The sequence below is a fragment of the Notothenia rossii genome (assembly GCF_949606895.1).
Source record: "Notothenia rossii genome assembly, chromosome: 2".
In the NCBI taxonomy this organism is placed as follows: domain Eukaryota; kingdom Metazoa; phylum Chordata; class Actinopteri; order Perciformes; family Nototheniidae; genus Notothenia; species Notothenia rossii.
This window is the reverse complement of record NC_136904.1, coordinates 81,660,478-81,680,941: the sequence shown is the minus strand read 5'-3', so window position 1 is coordinate 81,680,941 and position 20,464 is coordinate 81,660,478. Positions and strand designations below refer to the sequence as shown.

The following is a 20,464-nucleotide window of genomic DNA, read 5'->3' as shown; positions in this document are numbered from 1 at the left end:
ATCAGTGTGTCTAAGACTTTATATATCACCAGATACACCTGGGGAGTTGTAAGAAAGTTAATGGGGTATAGGATAGAGAACAAATCTAACTAGATTTTATTACCTCCTTAGACTTGAATGTAAATTAAAAACATCTGAGAAGTTTAGAGGGGAAATGCCTTATGTCTTAAAGGGACACAAGCCAAATCATCAGAACCAGTTGTTTAATCTTATAGGTATTGTGTTGTAGAAGCTTATTTCTTGTTTAACTGAAAAACCCCAGTCTGTAAAAAGGAGTAAAATAGATAGAAGTATTAGTTTGATTAAAATGTTGAAGGGCGATAGAAGTGCATCAAAACTGTACAGTACTTTTTCATACCTGCATATAACATACGGACATTGTTTGAAAGAGAATACCATATCATTGCTAAAGTTGCTCTTTAATCACCTCACATGCACATCACAGGATGTCAGCTGACACCTTTGGGCGAAACGTTTGACAAATGGATCAAAAAGATAATCAGACCCAATACCATGAACAATCTGAGTTGATGGTATGATTAAGAGGATAATCGGCCATACAATTTACATGACTGATTTACTGAAGGGGTTCCGGACATTTATTCTGGCCCCAAAGAGGACTTTTCCAACTGTTATTGTATTAACATAGCTGTGAATGGCTCAACAAATTAATCAGTGTGTAATTTCCCTGTTGTATTTGAATAATGTCTCCACAGTTGGCGGAAAATCAAACTAATTTAACAATCTCTTATTTTTACACTTTTTGCCATTTTACATATAACTACTGCAAACATTCAAGTCTTTTGGTACATAGTGACTTTCTGTTATAGCCCCTTCAGGCAGTTTCTTAGTATTCATCCAGATCTTAGTGCAGACCACAGCTCACAGCTCTGCTGTCAGGTGATGATCACAAGACCAAGGCTTAATCCTCCTCAGCTCTATTTAAGCAAGAACAGAAATCACAGGCTTTCTTAATATGCATGTAACCCACTGGAACATTACATGATTCGGCTTTAAGTGGTGTTTACACAGATTTTAAAACTATCACTGAATCTAATTTGAAGATACACAACGGGGGACCGTAGCAGACTGAGATTCCACACTCTTCTGGAGGAACTAATTGGCCTTATTACCGCTGAAAGTTGAAGTACAAACTGATTTTTCCCAACTGACTGGAGGAAACAAACTGGTGAAATATGATGAACGCTCTGGGTCTTGGTCTGCTTTGTTTGCTGCTCTGGCCTGAGCCTGCAGATGCTCAGTTTCCACGAGTGTGCTGCACAGTGGAGGGGATTGTGTCCAAGCTGTGCTGCCCCGCTCTGGGCTCAGATCCTGCCAATGTGTGCGGCTCTCTGTCGGGGAGAGGAAGCTGCGCGGCTATTAGAGTGGACAACAAACCCTGGGGAGGTCCGTACAGACTGAGAAATGTTGATGACAGAGAGAGGTGGCCCACCAAATTCTTCAATCAGACTTGCAGATGCACTGGTGAGTAATTCACAATGTTTTCAAACATTTAACTCCAGAAATGGCTCATTCTGAACATAAAACAGCATCAACATGATTTAATATGTTAGTTTTCTCTGTGTGTTCCAGGTACCTTTGCAGGTTATGACTGTGGTCAGTGCAAATTTGGCTGGACCGGACCAAACTGTGACCAAAGGAAAGCTACTGTTGTGAGGAAGAACATCCACTCCCTGACCCCCGAAGAGCTCCAGGAGTTCCTCAATGTCCTGGAGCTGTCTAAGAACACCACCCAACCAGACTACGTCATTGCCACCCAGCACTGGTTGGGACTCCTGGGACCAAATGGAACCGAGCCCCAGTTTACTAACATCTCCATCTATGACTTCTTTGTCTGGCAGCATTACTACTCTGTCCGGGACACGCTTATTGGTAAAAGACCATGGTCACATTTCTTTTAAAACTATTGTTACTATTTCCAAAATGATTAGTTATTAGGATGTCTGGACCTAATCCATATTTTTTAAAACACACTGAAAAGTTTGGGAAATGTTGGATTTGTATGATAGAAATTATTTGTGATACATCAAAAGTATTTGTTTGCTCTAACAAGGATTCAAATGTTTGTTTTACATATAACAGTATATTTAACAGCATGAGGTCACCTTGTGATCACATAGAGCTCATGACGCACTTTGTTTCCCTTCAGGTCCAGGTCGTCCATTCAAAGCCATTGATTTCTCACACAAAGGACCAGCTTTCATCACATGGCACAGATATCACCTCCTCAGCTTGGAACGAGAGTTACAGGTATGTGTACACTTTGGAGAACAAGTTGTGTTGTTCTGACATGACTGGGTGTGAATAGTCTTTTGGCGCTGTAAACTATAATTCTCATTGGGGTGATCAGCTTTGCATTCCTACATATGTGTACTTTTGCATGACATTTTTAATCGTTAATTTATTTTATTATCTTATACTTATTCTTGGCATATCAGAGTCTGATATTGTTTCCAGACCACAGCTTAATAAAAAAAAAAAGTTCTACAAGTTGTTAAAGTAACAACACAATTATTTACTTTATCATTCAATAACACTTCGTTGAATACACAGCTCCACATAGGTGACTCTGAGGAGGAGGCTACCGGCCTTAAATATATTATTCATATAAAAAACAAGTGTTTCTGAATGTCCCATACTGTCCGTCCAAGTTAGTTATAATTTGTTGTCAATGTTGAAGATTTTAAAGAATCAGACAATTGGTCCAACATTTGAGAAATGCGAGAGAAAAGTAGAGGATATTAAGTGTTTGAGTTGATATAAATTGAAGTGAAGTTGTTGTGGCTTGTGAAAGGACCGTCAAAAGTGTTGATGTTGATCACCCTAATAAACATTTTTACTAATAATGTAAACTTATATCAAAACATTTGTCTGCAGAGATTAACCGGCAATGAGAACTTTGCAATCCCCTACTGGAACTTTGCCACAGGCCAAAGTGAGTGCGACGTGTGCACCGACTCTCTGCTGGGGGGCCGAAACCCAGAAAACCCGTCTCTCATCAGCAACCAGTCCAGGTTCTCCAGATGGGGCGTGGTGTGTGACAAGTAAGCCCAAAAGCATGATGGGAGACTATATCATTAATGGTTTGATAATGATGAAACAATCAGGCACATTAATGCATGTTTTAGTTTTGGAAATCACATTTTAATGTTTCATTTGATTAATTTCCAGTTTGGATGAGTACAATCAGCTCGCGACTCTGTGTAATGGCACCGGCGAGGGTTTCATTCAGAGAGGGATAATGGAGAGGGCAAACACGTCTCTGCCCACCATGACCGACGTCAGAAGCTGCCTGGGAATCAGAGACTTCGACAGCCCTCCATACTTCACCAACTCATCCTTCAGTTTTAGGTACTAAAGTCAAAAATGTATTTTCAATTATTTTTAACCTGCTATGTTTTTACAAAACCCATCAGACTTTGTGCTTTCTGACCCACAGAAATGCTCTGGAAGGTTACGAGAAACCAGATGGTGAACTGGATGATTCGGTCAATAACCTTCACAACCTGGTACACTCCATGCTGAATGGAACGAGCGCTTTGTCTCATTCTGCAGCAAACGACCCTATATTTCTGGTGAGAATTTGATTTCATGGATTGCTCTGAAAGTACACATTGGATTTCTCTTTCCTTGAAATCACCACGGTTTAACTTCCTTTTGTTGTTTATTTCGCAGGTGCTCCACGCTTTCACTGATGCCATTTTTGACGAGTGGATGAGAAGGTTTGTTCCATCCAACGCCACTTACCCCGATGAGATGGCCCCCATTGGTCACAACAGGGACTTCAACATGGTTCCTTTCTTTCCTCCCATCACCAACGAGGAGATTTATATTGCATCTGAGGAGCTGGGATATTCTTATGCTCTTGCCCTTGATGGTGAGCAAGTTTGACTGTTTTGGGAAATACTCTTATTCACTCTCTTAACAAAGTTAGATGAGAAGATCAGCTCCAGTGTATTTGTGTGTTGAATATGAGGCTGGATTAGCCTAGCACAAATACTGGAAAACAGCTAGCATGGCTCCAACCAAAATTAACATAATCTGCTTACACCCCTAAAGTCTGCCAATTAAACTATTTACTGAATTGGTCTTTGTTTAATCAGATCAAGATTCTTTAAATGTTTTAAATTCCACCTGAGCTCAGATAAGACTTTAAGCCTATAATTTAGTTCAATCTCAGAATTTTTTTATGCTCATAAGTGACAAATAGGTTTTTAATCTTTATGAGATATCTGGCAAAATAGGTCAGAAACTTGAGTCACGTGAATGCATACAATCATGATGCAAAATACTAATTATCCTTCTTTAACACCATAATGTTTCTGTTGGGTAGTTGAGTGTTTTCAAATTGCCAATTTCTGTTGCAAACAAAGGGTTTTAAAATTAGTTTTGAAGTATAGGTTAATAGCTGAGAAACATTAAGTCATTGTTGTCAATTATAAGCCTCATTGTTGTCAATTATAAGCCTCATCAAATCGATCAATTTTGAACATCTTATCACCAGGACTGACATTTACATTTGTTTTGTTTTTCTGCTTCAAATAGTTCTCTGAAAATGTCCACCTGTGCTTTATTCTTTTCAGATGAAGAAGGAGGGCCGGCTGTGTTTGTGCTGGGCTCCACTCTGGGGGGAGTCTTCATCGGTCTCCTGGCGCTTCTTCTTATCTTCGTGCTCTACCTGCGTCAACGAAGAAACAGAGGCTTTGAACCTCTGATAAAAGCAGACTTCACAAATAGAAAGTACACAGAGGAGGAAGCCTAGGCTTCCGTTGTTCTGAAAAACACTTCAATGCTTTTACATGCCTGAAAGAAATGGAGCAGCCAATGTATTGTATGCCTTACTCTGATGCAAAAGGACAATATTAACCCTAAATATTAACTTACATTTTACTTTGAAATACGAAATCAATTCTTAAATCAGAACAATTGATTATATCTGAAAAATAAAGAAAATTCCCAAAACCAATTAAAATGAATGTTTGCTTTAACTATTTTGGTAGCATAGTGAGCTTCTAAAAGCAAAAGCTAATTTACATTTATATTTTAAAATGTCTTTTTAACAGCCACTACAAATACAATTATATTGGAATGTTTTTAATAAATATTTATTCTTGAGAACAGTAACAAAACACAAATGCAATCATTTGAATTGCACTGGAAAACAATAAGGCATATTTTCTGAACTAGTTATTCACCCCTTTTAGTTTGAAATAAGATTCAAACTCCGATCAAACGTACCATCATTAGTATTTAACTTCATACAGAATTGCATTGGTTGTAAAAAAAGTTTGACTTAAAGTGTTTCCTGCTAATTTTATTTGTCAGATCATTTCTCTGACCAGACATTGATTTTTAAAGTTTTATTTCAAAAATATTACCATTAAAAGTCCAATGATACAAAACATAAAAAGGGCATCCTGTAAGACCATAATAGAGAATCATTTTAAATGACATTAAATATATTTGTGTTCTTGCAATGTGGATAAAACTGCAATAAAGAAAAAGCTTGACTAATAATCACTGATATACTGCGAACACTGGTTAATTCCTGTGATATGTAAGCTGAGCTGGCCTGGTGGTTATGGAGCTGGCTCTCAGAGAACAAACAGGCTGGTTTTGTCCTCCCCCTCAGCACTGCCAGGCCTCTCACATTCTCCGTAAGTTCGCTCTGCTGAGGAGCTGCACCGGAGCGTTCAGGCCTGTCCGGTCTGCACAGATTCTCATTTCACAGGTGACTGTGGTCTGCATCCAGCCTGTCTGTGCTGCAGACACAACCAGTCAAGCTTTACAGATACATTTAGGGGCCCTTTCTTTGCATTTCCAGTAACCACTGTGTGCTGTTTGCTACTTCTTAATAATTGTCTGACCTTTTAAAGAACTGTGCTAATATATATGCAGAAATAGAAACACTTGTTTTTACTACTGTTTTACAGTATGTCAGTTTTGTAGAGCTAAAACACAATGCATATTTTAATCCAAACTGTGAAATCAATTACAGGATACGCTTTGGCTATTATCACATATGCAACAGTTTCAGCCTTCTTTTTGTCACTGTATATTAATATTAAACTTTTCTTGAAGTTTAAAAATGTGTAATATTTGTGAAAATATTTGTAGAGTATTCTGAGGATGGCGAAGAAAATGCAACCAAAAGTAAATTTAAGTTAATTTCAAGATTCAAGCAGTGCAAGATTTCCACCTGTGACAGTGATTCTGTATTGAGTGGGTGTGCCCTTTATAAGGCAATGTCCAGGTCATGATTTTCCATTATTGTGCCTATAAGGCATTTATAATGTCAGCATGGTATGTTTAGAATAGTTTACATATCTAAAGACATGAAATGGATAATTGATGTACCTCATATTGAGAGGTATGCTTACCGGTCAATGATGTTGTGAATAATTGTTGAATGCTGACACTGGCTTACTACCTTTATGGAGACAAAATTCAAATAATATAATTCAAAAGAAAACCATGACATTATGAATCAATCATTATATATTGGAGTGGATTCAAATGTGTTTTCCAGCATCACTTTGATGGTATTACTCTACACTGGTGGGACCTTCTCTGTCTGTAAGTAACTGTTAGCATTCGGTCCAGGCTGTTAACTCCTGAAACAAGCACACAAACTAGCATTATAAAGATTGTAATTTTTTGCAAGGGAAATTAGTATACAAAAATGTCAATCTTATCCCTTTTAACAAAATGTGAGTTTAGCACAAGGCGGCTGTTGAAGAGAGCAGATCCATGACAAACCAATGATACGCTTAAGCTAACAAACACCATGGTTGAAATGACTGTGAAACACAAGATTAAGCAACACGATTCAGTAAGATTAAGCAACACGATTGTTCTAAAAACAAACATGGATATATGATGATGAAAACATCCAAAATCAATAATTGGCACATGATTTAATGGCGATGGAACAAGGATTCAATTAAAAATTTGAGGCAGAAATGTTCCTTCATTTTCTGTCATTATCCACTGTTTTGGTTTTAAAATATAATGTTACCTTATGTGACCACATTCTCAACATTTTTCAACACACAAACAATTTTTTGCATAAAAAATAAAATCAAAACAATCAAAGTGCGTGTTATATTTTTCCACATGGAGAACTACATTAATACCTGCCATATGTGCAAGAAATCTCTGAAGCAGAGTTTGTTGGGTCGGCATCAGTGTTAGATGGAGAGGTGATGCCATAAAATGTCAAGTGTAAGGATGGCACTGCACGATCTTTGGGAAAGTGGGAAATCACGATGCATGGCTGCTCTCTTTTTCAGAGCAGACTCTTCTAGCCTCCAGGCTGGCAGCATGACTGTAGCTCCAATCCGCCCGAATACAAAAACTGCAAAAAGAAAAGAAAACCCTGCTGTCCATGTTTAGCCGGTTCCTCCAGCATTATCTCCATAGCGGGTGGAGTGCCAGGGCTGAGAGGGCCAGAATGGTTGGCAGCGCTACAGAGGGAGCTCGGAGCGGGGCTGAGTCGTCCACAGGCCCGCGCCGATCAGCTTCCACCACCGGGGCTTCTGAGGCAGCACCGCCCGCCTCTGTGGGGCAGGCTTCTGTGCAGCCGCTGCCACTGCCTGAGCCGCTGCCTTCATCACCTGCAACACCAGAACAAAACACAAGCAGACTGAGTACACCACTGGAAATGTAAACAAAAGTCAACAATTCATCCGAGCTGAACTGATGAATGTGATTACGCCAAAGATTGAAGCCTCTGACGCATAAGAGTGGATGCTCTAGCTATCTTGTTTTTAGGTCCAGTTTCAAAAGATTGTGCAAACAAAGATCCCCCATAGAGAGTTAAAGGAACTTCTTCACAGTCACAGTGAGGCTGTAACAATTAACATTTGTTAGTCTAGCAAATGACATGTAATGTAATGTAATGAAAAGGCATGCACATAGTATTTAAAAGGTTACTATTTACAGTTCCAGAAAAGCAAATGAAAGCACAGTTGTGTTGCTTCGAGGAATTCTGTCACAGCTTCTTTTTTCAGCTTCGGTTTATATCCAATTTTAAAGAGAACTTCTTCTCTTTTTAAATGGAGTCTCCAAAGCCCGTCCGCAGAGTAAAGTGTGATGGGGGCCAGTTACTCAACTAAATTGAAAGTGGCCAAAGGACTATGTGTATGTGAAAAGTGTCATTCATAGTAATACACCCCCAGCAAAGTATGAACTTTCTGCAGATCCACTTTTTAGCCCTTTGCAGCATTTTAGTGTCTTTAAGTTTTAACTGTTTTGGCTTTTCTGTTTTGGTTCAAACTCAATTTTCTCATCTAAGTGTTTTTCAAACACAGCTTTGATAAACCTTGATAAACAATTTCCTCAAGAATTGGTGATGACCAAAACAGAGCTAAGAGGAGACTAATAATTGGACTTTATCAAGTATGGACACAATTTCTCAAATAAGTGTACAGTAAAACTGGTCTCTGTGAGTTGGATAAACCTTTTCTGTATCAAATTCAAATGATAATATGTAAGTGTTTTATTCACACTCTATTCTATTTCTGTCTTCGTCAGGTTTTCTTTGACCATTTTGACATTGACAGTGTTTTTCGACACACTGCCTGTTATTTACTCCCTCTGTGCCTCTTGTGGCTTTACTTCTGTCGATTACTTCCACCTCAAGGTTAGGTACCATTTCAAAGTTAACAGCTAATCAAAATGAGTGACAAGTTGCAGTATGCACTTGACCAGTCAGGTCCAACAAACACATTTCCTGCCTTAATACAAAAAGTAGCATGTTGTCAGGTGTGTGGATGGGAAAGGGACAAATTGCTTACTTGAGTCTTGAAAGTAGATATCATTGCCGTTGTAGGCATTTTTCAACTTGTTGGTCATCACCCTGAGAGCCATGATCTGCTGGCGGATTAGGGTGTCAGGGCGGGTGATGTCCACAGCCACCTCGGGGTTATTCACCTGGTTGGTGAGTCCATCCTTTTGGACTTCAGGAAAGTACCTTTTAAGGGAAAAAATGCAACAAATAAAATAAACATAATGTGGCTTGTTAAAAGGAAAAGGAATCCGGTGAGTGTCAAAGAGAAAATAACTGAATTGGTCTATAATTTTATTTCCAGTGAAAAACACAAGACTTGCTTGTTGACAATTTCTTTAAATGTTCAAAAACATTGAAAAACACATTAAAAAAAACGGTTAGTGCTTTGGTTTGGTGTAACTTTCATTTTCCCTTGTGTATTGAATAAGGCATGTCATGTAAAAAAGATACAAAAATCTATGAATATTTGGCAAAGTATGGCGAAGTATGTGGTGAAGTATGTATAGTAGTATTTGTTGTAGATATAATATTATGAACTTTTTATGTCAAGTGAATCTAATTGTTACAAAACATTTCATGGTAAAGTAAACCATATTAAATACATAGAAAAGCTATAGTATGTCCCCAAAAAACTTATTGTATAGTATATGTAATAAGAAATGCAGAGAATTTCAAAAACACAAACAGAAAAATGTCAAATATAGTAGGTTATTGGAGAAAACATGTAATGTGGTTATTGGTCTAAACTTGCAGCTGGATGTGGACACATTTAAAACAAGTGAGGGAACACCCGGTCATGGTCAAGTCATGCTTATACTACACTCTTGAGAGGACATTTACAACTGAAATAGGAACTTTAATACAATTCATATGGGAATGAAGTGCGGTCAGATAATATTTGAAACCATGTTAATATTATAACTTCATGGTTGGAAATGGCGACCTCTGCTGGGGATTTTTATAAATGCTCTTAACTTGGGTAGGGAATATGAAATAGGGATACATATAATAGAAACACATATGAATGAATTCAACTCAAATAAATATAATATCTCTATACATTTAACTTTAGCTTGATATGAAGCTACTGGCAACCAATTTAAATGCCTTGTTCTCCTGTCAATAACACTTTACACTTTTATTTTGATAGTATTATTTTAATTTCAGTTCAATCTCTTCATTTGTACTATTATGCTTTTTTAATGTGAATTAACTATGCAAAAAAAAATATGTTTGAAGCAAAACAAAAAAACTAGTTTTATAATTTTGAAGAATGGATTATACTTGAGTACACTGACCACTAGACAAACGGATTATAGAGTCTGAGCTCTCTCACGTGCAAATAATTATCTTGATCAGAATTCTGAAGTCAATAAGAACTAGAGAAAGGCTAAGGGTACTGATACATAAATATTATTTCAAACTGGAGGTCTAATTCTCACAGATTTGAGAACAGCTCTCAGAGGTTAGAACAGTGATGGTGAAATATATCCTAATCATGTAATGTTTCTTCCGAGGGTCATGTTCTGACACACTTGTAATATATTTCTTCAGAGTAAGCACGTCAGCTGCCTGCGCTCCTGTCTGATGAATAAGCAGCAGGCCATCATGTGAGGGCCTTTCACAAATTCTGCCGCACCACAGCATTTCCCTTCATAAGCCCGGGTCACCCTGGCTAAAACAAACCTCTGACATCTCAGTGAGTTATGCAACATTTGATGAACACTGGGGATCATTTATTTTGTCATATATCTATTTTTTCACAGACAATACAAGCCAATTCCAACAATTAATCTACAGGATTAAATCACCAGGTTTAGAGTAATTCAAATAATGTTATCATTAAAGCAGAACATATTTTGATCATACAGCTGATGGTATGGATATAGGGGGCAAAAAACAATTATCTGCGACCTCAGCCATGGCGGTGGGAATTTATTTTGCTTGTGCACCATTTTTCCTCAAAAAATGAAATCAGATGAACAGGGACGGACGCACCATGCACGTTTTAAAGAATAAAAACACATACAATTCCAAAAAATAACACTGACAGAAATTTAGAAAGCCTTTTAAAAAGTACATTTGAATATAAAGTAAAGGGTGAATACTAACCAAAGAGGTCACTTCGTATTGTATTGGTTGATGAATAACAGTCAAACTATGCCAAACTCTTGCACAGCTTTGTTTAAATAAGGTTCAAATCTGGCTATTATTTCTAGGATTAGTCCGAATTAGACTGAAGTGAACAGACTTTGGATTTGAAGTAACCTTTTGTTTAAGCCTGCATTAGCCCCGGGCCTGGTGCACTCACCTGCCCTTGGTATGTCCATTCCAGCAGTCCTCATCGCTGGCATTTCCAGCGGTCACTCTGTCCTCCGAACACATCGCCTCGGGCAGGTTGGACCAAAATTTCTTTGACAGCTTTAGTTTCTCTTTTATGTCGACCACCTAAGCAAAGATAGGGGTCATTACATACTGTAAGTGGGGAGCAAAACCCCAGTCTGGGTTTCAATATAGCAGTTTCAGCCTTTGAGTTATAGCTGAAAGTTATGCACATATCATATTCATACAAACACGACACACAGTAAATAATGCTGCAAATATAAGACGGTACATTAATAAGCAGCACATTGGACATTTTGTTATTTAAGATATTATTCAACCCAAGTATGAAATAATAAAAAAGATATCAGTGTGAACAACGCGTTTCCTTGACTTCTGATGACAACCGTTCACATACCCAATTCCTTTAATTATGCTGTTGCCCGCAAAGCATTTCATCATCATTACTAATTACCAAACATCCTTGTAAAAGCTAGAAAAATACTGAAATATCTCCTTGAAGTTTCTAATGACAAATAGTAGGTAACAAGCATTTGTGTCAAGAACGTCCTAACTGAGCTTTAGTCTTTTAAAATCTCTCTGTTACTCAGGATACATCTGATTTGAAAACTCATTATAAACCTGCCCCACCGTCACTTATTACCACATCTTATCAAAGGGATTATACATCTTGGGATTCAACCCGAAGACATCTTAACTCTTTGACTCCGCAAAACTGATTTCGGTTAAATTTTCTCTCCACGTCATCTATCGAATGTTTGCATCATGAGAAAGTAAGACCATGCAGGCTCGCAGCAATCATTTCAGCTTGAATGTCAGACTTAAATGCTTCTTTGCATCCCAGCCATGTGACATATTCAGATATAATTTCCTGACTTGAGCCTGTTGAACTCCAATCTTTCATCAAACACAGAATTTGACATATTTCACTGAAGCTGAGGGAAAGCCTGATAGCAGCAGGTTGGCCCCATTATCTTTTTCCGTCTGACTTGCTGTTGGCTTACGTGAAATTGTGGTGAACCTGAGCAGAACATGAAAGGTGCTGTACTGACTGTGTGACGCTGCTGTAGGCCCCGACTCGGCTTTTGATGTGTTAATCCTGTCACACTGATGCCAAAGCACTTCAGCGGCTCTGATACTGCCCCGAGGGTCAAAGCTACACTCAATGCAAGAGATTGACTGGCAATGTTTGACTAAACCTCACACATTAAGTTAAGTTTAACAAGTGAGAGATTCACAGTTTTTTTCGTTGGCAAAACCTGTAGGCTAACAAGTGTGAGTTGAACTGGGAATAAGGAACTCATCTTTAGTGTATGCACATATTTAATTAGCACCTCTCGTAAACATGGCACTGCCGTATTTATTGTGGCTGTAAATAGATTACTTATTATATTCTTTAATGGGCTGAGATGACTAATAATGGCTTGTGATTATTACACACACATATATATCAGGGTTTCCGCTAGGATTTTTTCTCGCCGGTCAAATGTCCGAACAGAATTTATTTTACCGGACAAATTTGAAACTTACCGGTCATGTTTCAATAATAAGAATTGTGTAGCAGAGTTCCCGTTAGCAGGTAATTACCGGACTATGACTGGATATGCTGATGTTTAAAACTCACTTAATGGGGCTCATTTTTATATTGCTTCTTCAGTTTATAATCGTAACAGATTGAAAAATTCAGATTAATTTTTCAATAAATGATTCCACAAACAACAAACAACATAATTATTACATTCAAAGAAATTACTTGTAGTAGATGAAGTACATTATTCCAAAGTTTACATTAACTTTGAATAATAATACGGGAGAAACGGATCCTCTCTTTTCCCCTCTCCCTCCCTCTCTCTCCTGACAGCCCGTCAGTTTCTCATGCAGCGCGCTAAACAGTGGGCGGGGCTTCAGGTGATAATGCAGCAGCTGATACGATCTCTGTCTCGCGTCCGGTTACACTTCACTCGCGTTTATGTCCATATCGATCAGATCTAGCTCTCCTGATCGGACTTTATAGAGAGCACAGATCAAACTATTAAGAGTGAATATCGGCCGATAATGATCGGCGGCCAATCGATCGGAGCATCGGACATTTTGACCGGCAGGTTTTGAATTTATCGGTTTTTATTCAATTTTACCAGCTAAAAACCGGTAATTACCGGCTAACGGAAACCCTGATACATAGATTGTGAAGTATTGGAAAAACAAGCTGTTTATAACCATTATAGACAGTGACTAAAAGTTGGATTCTTCCTATTTCACATCACTTGCGTAGTTTCACACAATTCCCTAGAATAAGGAAAACTGCAACAACAAAAAAGTACCTGATGAAACTAAAATACCCACATGTCAGATGCTTTAAGGACAGAAAGAGGAAAGGCCTTTTCACAAGATGAAATGCCTTTGGGAAAAGTCTGCCTCTCTTTATTGCGCATTGCCATGAATAAATAATATGACTGCAACAAGCATCCTCGGCATGCAACATGCTCCAATGCACACTAGATGGCACTATGTCTTTGAGAAATGGGGAGATACATGAACGCTTCCAGAAAGCAAATACATAGATGAAATAGAAGTGAGAAATGTATTCAAGATTTAAACCAATTATGTCTACTTGTGATGTTTTCTTCAAACTTTACATTCACAGGAAGTTGAGTGGTCTAGCATGAAGACCACATACTTGCAATCGAAACAGAAGAGATTAAGAGGACTAATGAAAGACTGAAGTACACAACAGGTATAAACATCAAACATGTCCACATAATCATCCCCGTATGGTGATGGTATGTGAGGAAGCAGAGAGCTTTTTGTATCACTCTGCCTACTGTATTACTGACAGTGTTAATATTGTCATTAAAAATCACAATGAAGATCGTAGAAAGCCAAACACCTCCCGGTCGCCTCATATGAGGAAATTACAGTGCATTTATTTTTCCATGACATCCTAACAGATGGCTTTAATCATGAAGTGTGATAGTTATTTCAATCCATGAGGACATGTAATGTGTTATTAGTGTTTGATCCATATGGTTCGCTAACAAAGGCTGACAAGGCAGTTGATAGAAACATTTCCTCACGGCAAACCATGATTGTTTTATATTATACAATTTCCATTTGCTTCAAAGGACCTCTCATGAGTAGATACACTGTCAACATTTGAATCTTAAAGGTGGGGTAGGTAATTCACTTGAGAAACACTTTTTGTTATATTCCATGGAATGCTCTTAAGTTAACATCTCGATAGCAATGAATAAATTAAGTCCTTTGACAATTAATACATACAAACATTTCATCTGTGGAAGCCGTGGCGCAGTAAAAAGCACGACCAATCATCTGAGCCGGCCGGCTAAAGTAACTGGATGGCCTACCTGCCTGTCAGCCTTCCATCTGTGCACAAACTTATCTCTTGCCCTCATTGGTCATGTGCACGTTCGTGTGTGTTGGAGGAGGGGCTCTGTAAGGAAGTCTGAAGGCAGTGGCAGATGTTTTTCGGTTGTGTACTTTCAAATTCTAGCGCACTGGTTTCTCCATTCTGACCTATCCTACCTTTAATGTTAAAATAGTCACCCTTGTTTTGTCGTTGTTTTCCCCTTGACACTGACAGCCATATTACAATAGAATTGCCGCGTTCACGCCGCATTACTTTTCCCACTTTAGTTCCGATATAGTTCAGAAATGTCGCGTTCGCACCAAAAAGAGCCGGAACTAAAATTAGTTCATGAGAACCTTTTTACCCCCTTTTCCGTCCCTGCTAGAGAGCAGGGACTCTCATGCGGCTCTCTTGTGAGAAAAGAGCTATATTTCTGATTGTCTGGGCGGAATGCAAACCACGCCCCGTAGAACTCAAAAAAAGTTTGGTGAAGCTGTCATTTTATTATCCTAGCATTAGCATTAGCCCAGCACAGAAACGCAGAGAGACTAATTTATGGCAACACAAGATAAAACATGGGAGCGGTGGAGATGAGGAGGTGTCGGCGTTCTGGCGATTTACTCGGAAGGCTTTCCCAGTATGGAATCAAATTAGGGTCAATAATATTCACAAATTATTTCACAGTCTGCAGTTGTATATCACCTGTTGTGCGCATGTGAAAAGATTTTGTGCATGTGTAAAAAAGTTTTGTGCACACAGATATAATTTGCTCGTGTAAAAACATTTTGCAACTGTAGAAATATTTTGTGCGTGTGTGAAAAGTTTTTGCAGATATAATTTGCACGTGTAAAAAAGTTTTGCAGGTGTAGAAATATTTTTTGCAAGGATATTTACAACAGTGAGGTTTCACAAAGTCTGAGATACGGACACACAAATTTCCTATCTGTGTGTGCGAACCTGAAGTTACAAGCTACAAGCTGCTATTTACGAGTACGAATTTTGACCCTGTTTTTACGCCTGAGTATGCTAGCCAATCAGCACGTTGCCAACTGACTAGCCAATCGGGACGTAGCCCACTGACCATCCAATCATAGGACACAAGGTTCTAACGCGTTCGTTTTGCTGACCTGCGCCACTTGGAGCGTGCTTGCGGGAGTCAACATGGAGGAACCCGAGGCGAACTCTTGTGGGACACAGGTGGGTTAATTACATGCTACCACGGAACATGCCACTACAGTTTTAATTAACTAACGTTACATCGTAATTAACTAAATATATCAAGACAGCTGTGCGTGCATCCCTGAGTTACTTATATTTTATATTTAACGCTAGCTAGTTGATGTGGTCTTTGCTATTGTCTTAGCTAGCTACAGTCTGTTGGCTAAATTAACGTTTGTTGTTGTTGTGCCGTTTGAATGAGTAACGTTAATGTTAAAGAAATTAATGCAACACTTTTGTCGGGTGCTTCCTGACATAATGCCCCGGGCATTTAATATGGAGAGGAAGGTAACGTAACGTTAGTTAGCCAAAGGTCGAAAAGGTTCAGTTTCCAATCCGACTTGTGTTCACGTCAGCTGGAAAATAAAGCAAGTGAACAGAAAAGGAACGGTAAAGTGGGCTTCATAATAATACGATCTTCATAATCAATAATAAATAACTGTATGGCCTACTCAACACAAATGCTCCTTACAACCCGCTGCAATAGACGATGAGCGATTCATGTTTTCTTAAAAATCAATCAATCATATACTCTACAGTATATGATTGATTTTAAATCAATCATATACTGTAGAGTATATGATTGATTGATTGATAATTAATACATAAATCAATGATTTATGTATTAATTATTTTATTTGTTTAAATATAATTCTATATTTTTTTCATATACTCTACAGTCCATGCATTATACTTTTTTGCATGAAAAGGGCAGAACTTCAAAAGCTTTAACCTGAAACACATGCCTCACTGCTCGAGTTCAGGCCAAAATTAGCCTTACTTCATTCATTTAAAAGACCAATCAGCAATATTTAGGACACAAATAACATATTTATAACAATAAATGCTCTTCCTCAGCTATGTTTTATATAATGTAAACACAAGCAGTATTGTAGCCAAAGATAAACATTTCACTATACATTGTGCGGGTCATCTTATGTAGGCGCCGATCACATCATGTTATTCAGCACAACACCACAAAAAGGGGTCTGGCGATGGACACGAAGATTATTTCAATCATCAAAGGACTTGGTGGGACAAGATGTGGTGTGGATACATCAAGCAATTAATACCTTTTTATTTTGCAGATATGGTATGGTAATATTTGGTGGAATTGATGGATTTTCAAGAAAGGTTAGTGCTTCCTGGAGTTTATTTTACAATTGACCAAAAGTGAATTGATATTAAATGCCATTTTTTAAAGTTAATTATCACGCACATACAGTATGGGGTCAGTATTTAATTCATTAATAGGTTATTTGAGTACTGTGTTTCTGTGGTGCTTACTTTTTCCTTTCTATAAATGCTCTCATAGATCATGTACCTACAAGTAGCCAATAACAACAAGGCTTCAACAGCTCTGCAGTTCTTCCTTGAGGCTGTGGACAAACACGGATTTCCATCCAGGTAACAGGCTATTTCTTGTTTTGTGTGTGTTTTTTTTACATGTAAACATTGGATTATTGGAAATACTGAATATGAAGAAAAATGTCAGGTGCACTTGATACAGTTAAAAGAACACTGATTTGTATCAGTCTAGGCCATTTTATAAAAATAAGGTAGACTTTTGTCACGGCAGCCGTATTGACATGAACTAGCAGGTAAATACAGGTTAAATTAATTAAGTTGATTAAGGTTCCATTCTATTTAGTGCAGTAGAGCCTTTCCAGTGAGCCAACATGCACAATAGCAGCACCCTGACTGTTTGATCTGAATGGAACAGAACATTAATTAGTATCACTGGTAACACCTGTGTTTACCCTACTATTTTATGTCAAAATGGCTGCTTTTCAAAAAGGTCTATAGGCCTACATGATCAACAGATTTTTCACTAAGTTTTACAAGAAAAGTTGTAAATTGATAGTTGGGGATATAGTGCCTATTAAGCAAAGGCCCAGGAAGCCCTAGCACCCCCTATATGTCATTTCTGAAACAACACTTTACCAGTGATGACACTTATGGGTATGGCCTTAGAATGAGATTGGATTATTCATTCCTTGTTTATATTACTTTACATGACCTCGTGACATATTCCCAATATTATGTGTAGGTCTTTCCAGTGATGTGCCCATAAAGAATGTTTCAGTCTCATACTAAAACCTCTTGTTTCTGTGGTAACAAAATATTTAAAACTGCTGGTTCCCTGGGGGATTAGCCAGGAGCCAATAGTGAAGCTTGTTAAATGGCTATAGCTGTACTTAGAAAACTGGAGATACAGCCAGCTCTAAGAGTACAGAGATTCAAATTTCACATTGTCAAATTACTTAACATGGTATCTGTATGGTTGTACATGTCAAGGGTCAGAGGAGACCAAGGTGTGGAAAATGTGGACATTGCCAGACATATGTTTGACGTTCGTGGGTGCGGCAGGGGAAGCTTCATCTCAGGGAAAAGTGTTCATAATCAAAGGTAATATCAGTGTATGGTTGTAGCTTCTGTCATAAAGCTTTCGTTGGTCAAAATATCTTTTGCTAGTGTATCGCTTAATAGTGACGTGCTGCCATTAATTATGGTGCTAAAAGTTGTTGCTGAGATTAATGTACATATTAGTGTTATTAGGGATGGGGAAAAATCCATTGAGTTACTATTTGCATTTTCTGCAACGTAAAGGTGTGATAATTGTTTACGGACTGCATTTATTCATTTATTTTTGTCAACTGTCTTTCAGGATAGAGCGCCTGTGGCGTGACGTGTGGAATGTCGTGTCAAGTATTTATTACGATCTGCTCCACAGCCTAGAGGAGGATGGCCTGCTCGACCCAGCAAATTGCACACACCTTTTCTGTGCTCAGTATGTCTTTCTGCCCCGAATTCAGGAAGATCTTGACACATTCACAGATGGCTAGAATAACCATTCACTCCGAACAGAACGTAACCTCACTCCTAACCAGCTGTGGGAAATCGGGAAGAGTCAGAGCCCTGTCAGCCCTCCTGACAACTTCGAGGTAAAGGGGAAAAACTGTTTTGTAGTTCTGTGTTTTATTCACCATTGTGGAGGAAGCCAATGTTAGCACACCTTGCTTTCTTTTAGAAGTCATAACAATGTTAGTATTTGGTTATATGTTTATTTGACAAAATCCTTACACTGTTCTTAATATTATAATGAAAATGCAACACACGGGAACTGGAATTTAGCCTACCAGGACCACTGTGTTTCACTTTACCAGGCATCTTCCAATAGTACACAGCAATAACCACATGCATAATCAGGCTACAGCAGAATTACAATTTGTGTCAAAGCCAACAATGGGCTATGCAACACAATGTAACATTGAGTTTCAGTTGCATAGAATAGTTTTGTTGATATACAAAGACATAGGCCACAATCCGAAAAATGTAAAACTAATGAAAACAACTACTGTTGTAGTTGTTTTCATTTTATTTTTCTTTGAATTTGTAGGCCTCAAAAAGAGTATTGCAGGAAAATAGATGCTGACTTCTTTCACTGGTAAATTAACACCTGAAAACTGCAATGAATATGCAGTGCACTAGTCTATTTAGTCTGTACAAGGATAACATTTAAACTAAATAAATGGCTTAATAAATTACAGTTCAGTAATGCATGTCAAGTGATTGAAATCTAGTTTAGTGTTCATGTCAAGATTGACAAAACAACAATTTAATCAGTGGGGTGGAAATAATTTAATAATAAATAATGGACTGTATTAGTAATTTAGAATTTGTATTTGTTGGGAGCCAAATGATTTCTAGAAAAGGTTCCTGACCACTGTTTTAGGGTGTCATCCCATGTAATTATTTTAACAAACCCGATTACTTTTTTATTTCAGGGGATCCATTTTCCAGATGTGGAAATTGCAGAAAATGGATCAAATTGGAGTACAAGTTCCTGAACTGGCATCTCCCCTGGGCATCGAAGAACTGGAAGGACTGAATCAACTTTTTAATCCTACTGCTCCTTCATTGTGTTTTGGGGCAGACATCTATAGTGCTGTAGTTCACTACATAGAGGGTGTCCTTGAATCAAGTCAGGAAGCATAAGGCACAATGCATACTAACTTTCAGCAGTGGAAGAAGTATTCAGTAATTAGTTGCATATAAATCCTTTATATCCTGTTGGCTAGTTTAATCTCCATCAATGCATCATATTCTATAAGATCATCATGTGTTTGTATCTTTGTCTCTGTCCTGTGAAAACCACGTATCTCTACAAAGTCAGAAAAACAGCCTGTTTTCAGCTTTGTGACGACTACTTTTCAAGCTGATCCAAGAGGCTTTTTAAAGAGTTTATTTAGCTGAAGAAGAATTTAAGTAACACTTCATCCTTCAGTTGATCACAAACATTCAACACCAACACATCTGGAGATACGTGGTACTTTTGTGGGGGTGGTTGGGTAGAGGATGATGGAATATATATATATAGGGCATGACTGTTATATTCTCATTTTGAAAAGGAAAATAAATGTATTTCAATTTTAGAGGCCTACTTTATTTGTAGTAACCTGAAATGTTACTCTTAGAATAACATGGCTTTCCACTAGCTAATGCAGTTCCTTGTTACATGAAAGATACTACAGTAGTAGTATAGTGTTCTATTTTAGAACTCACAATAATGTCCCTACCTTTCATCCTGACATTGACTTCTTTTCATTCCGCTACGACTTGAAAAAATCATTTTCAGAGACTTCAACCTGCATTCAAAATAGTCCCCGGGGAAATGTTTACACAGCAAATGATCAGTTCTGTGGTTTATGAATGGAAATGAC

General features: G+C 38.0%; 3 protein-coding genes across 4 annotated transcripts in view; 2 read left to right on the top strand and 1 right to left on the bottom strand.

The window, feature by feature from the left end:
- The first annotated feature begins 570 nt into the window (after positions 1-570).
- On the top strand, positions 571-6,110 carry dct (dopachrome tautomerase). The gene is made up of 8 exons (XM_079666463.1): positions 571-1,485; positions 1,594-1,893; positions 2,171-2,271; positions 2,899-3,065; positions 3,193-3,372; positions 3,461-3,596; positions 3,697-3,898; positions 4,605-6,110. Exons 1-8 carry the CDS (start codon positions 1,197-1,199, stop codon positions 4,781-4,783), a joined length of 1,554 nt encoding a protein of 517 aa, XP_079522589.1. The 5' UTR covers positions 571-1,196; the 3' UTR covers positions 4,784-6,110.
- gpc6b (glypican 6b) overlaps positions 5,321-20,464 on the bottom strand; it is a 90,396-nt gene continuing 75,252 nt past the window's right edge. For both annotated transcript variants that reach the window (XM_079666461.1, XM_079666462.1), the window contains 3 exons: positions 11,124-11,260; positions 8,820-8,995; positions 5,321-7,637 (listed from right to left, as the gene is read on the bottom strand). In XM_079666461.1, the coding sequence (XP_079522587.1) occupies positions 7,432-7,637; positions 8,820-8,995; positions 11,124-11,260 (519 nt within the window). In that variant the 3' untranslated portion in view covers positions 5,321-7,431. The remainder of the gene's footprint in view (positions 7,638-8,819; positions 8,996-11,123; positions 11,261-20,464) is intronic.
- LOC307030184 (uncharacterized protein) lies at positions 15,635-20,419 on the top strand. The gene is made up of 6 exons (XM_079666464.1): positions 15,635-15,719; positions 16,829-16,874; positions 17,056-17,147; positions 18,039-18,149; positions 18,409-18,685; positions 19,529-20,419. Exons 2-5 carry the CDS (start codon positions 16,836-16,838, stop codon positions 18,584-18,586), a joined length of 420 nt encoding a protein of 139 aa, XP_079522590.1. The 5' UTR covers positions 15,635-15,719; positions 16,829-16,835; the 3' UTR covers positions 18,587-18,685; positions 19,529-20,419.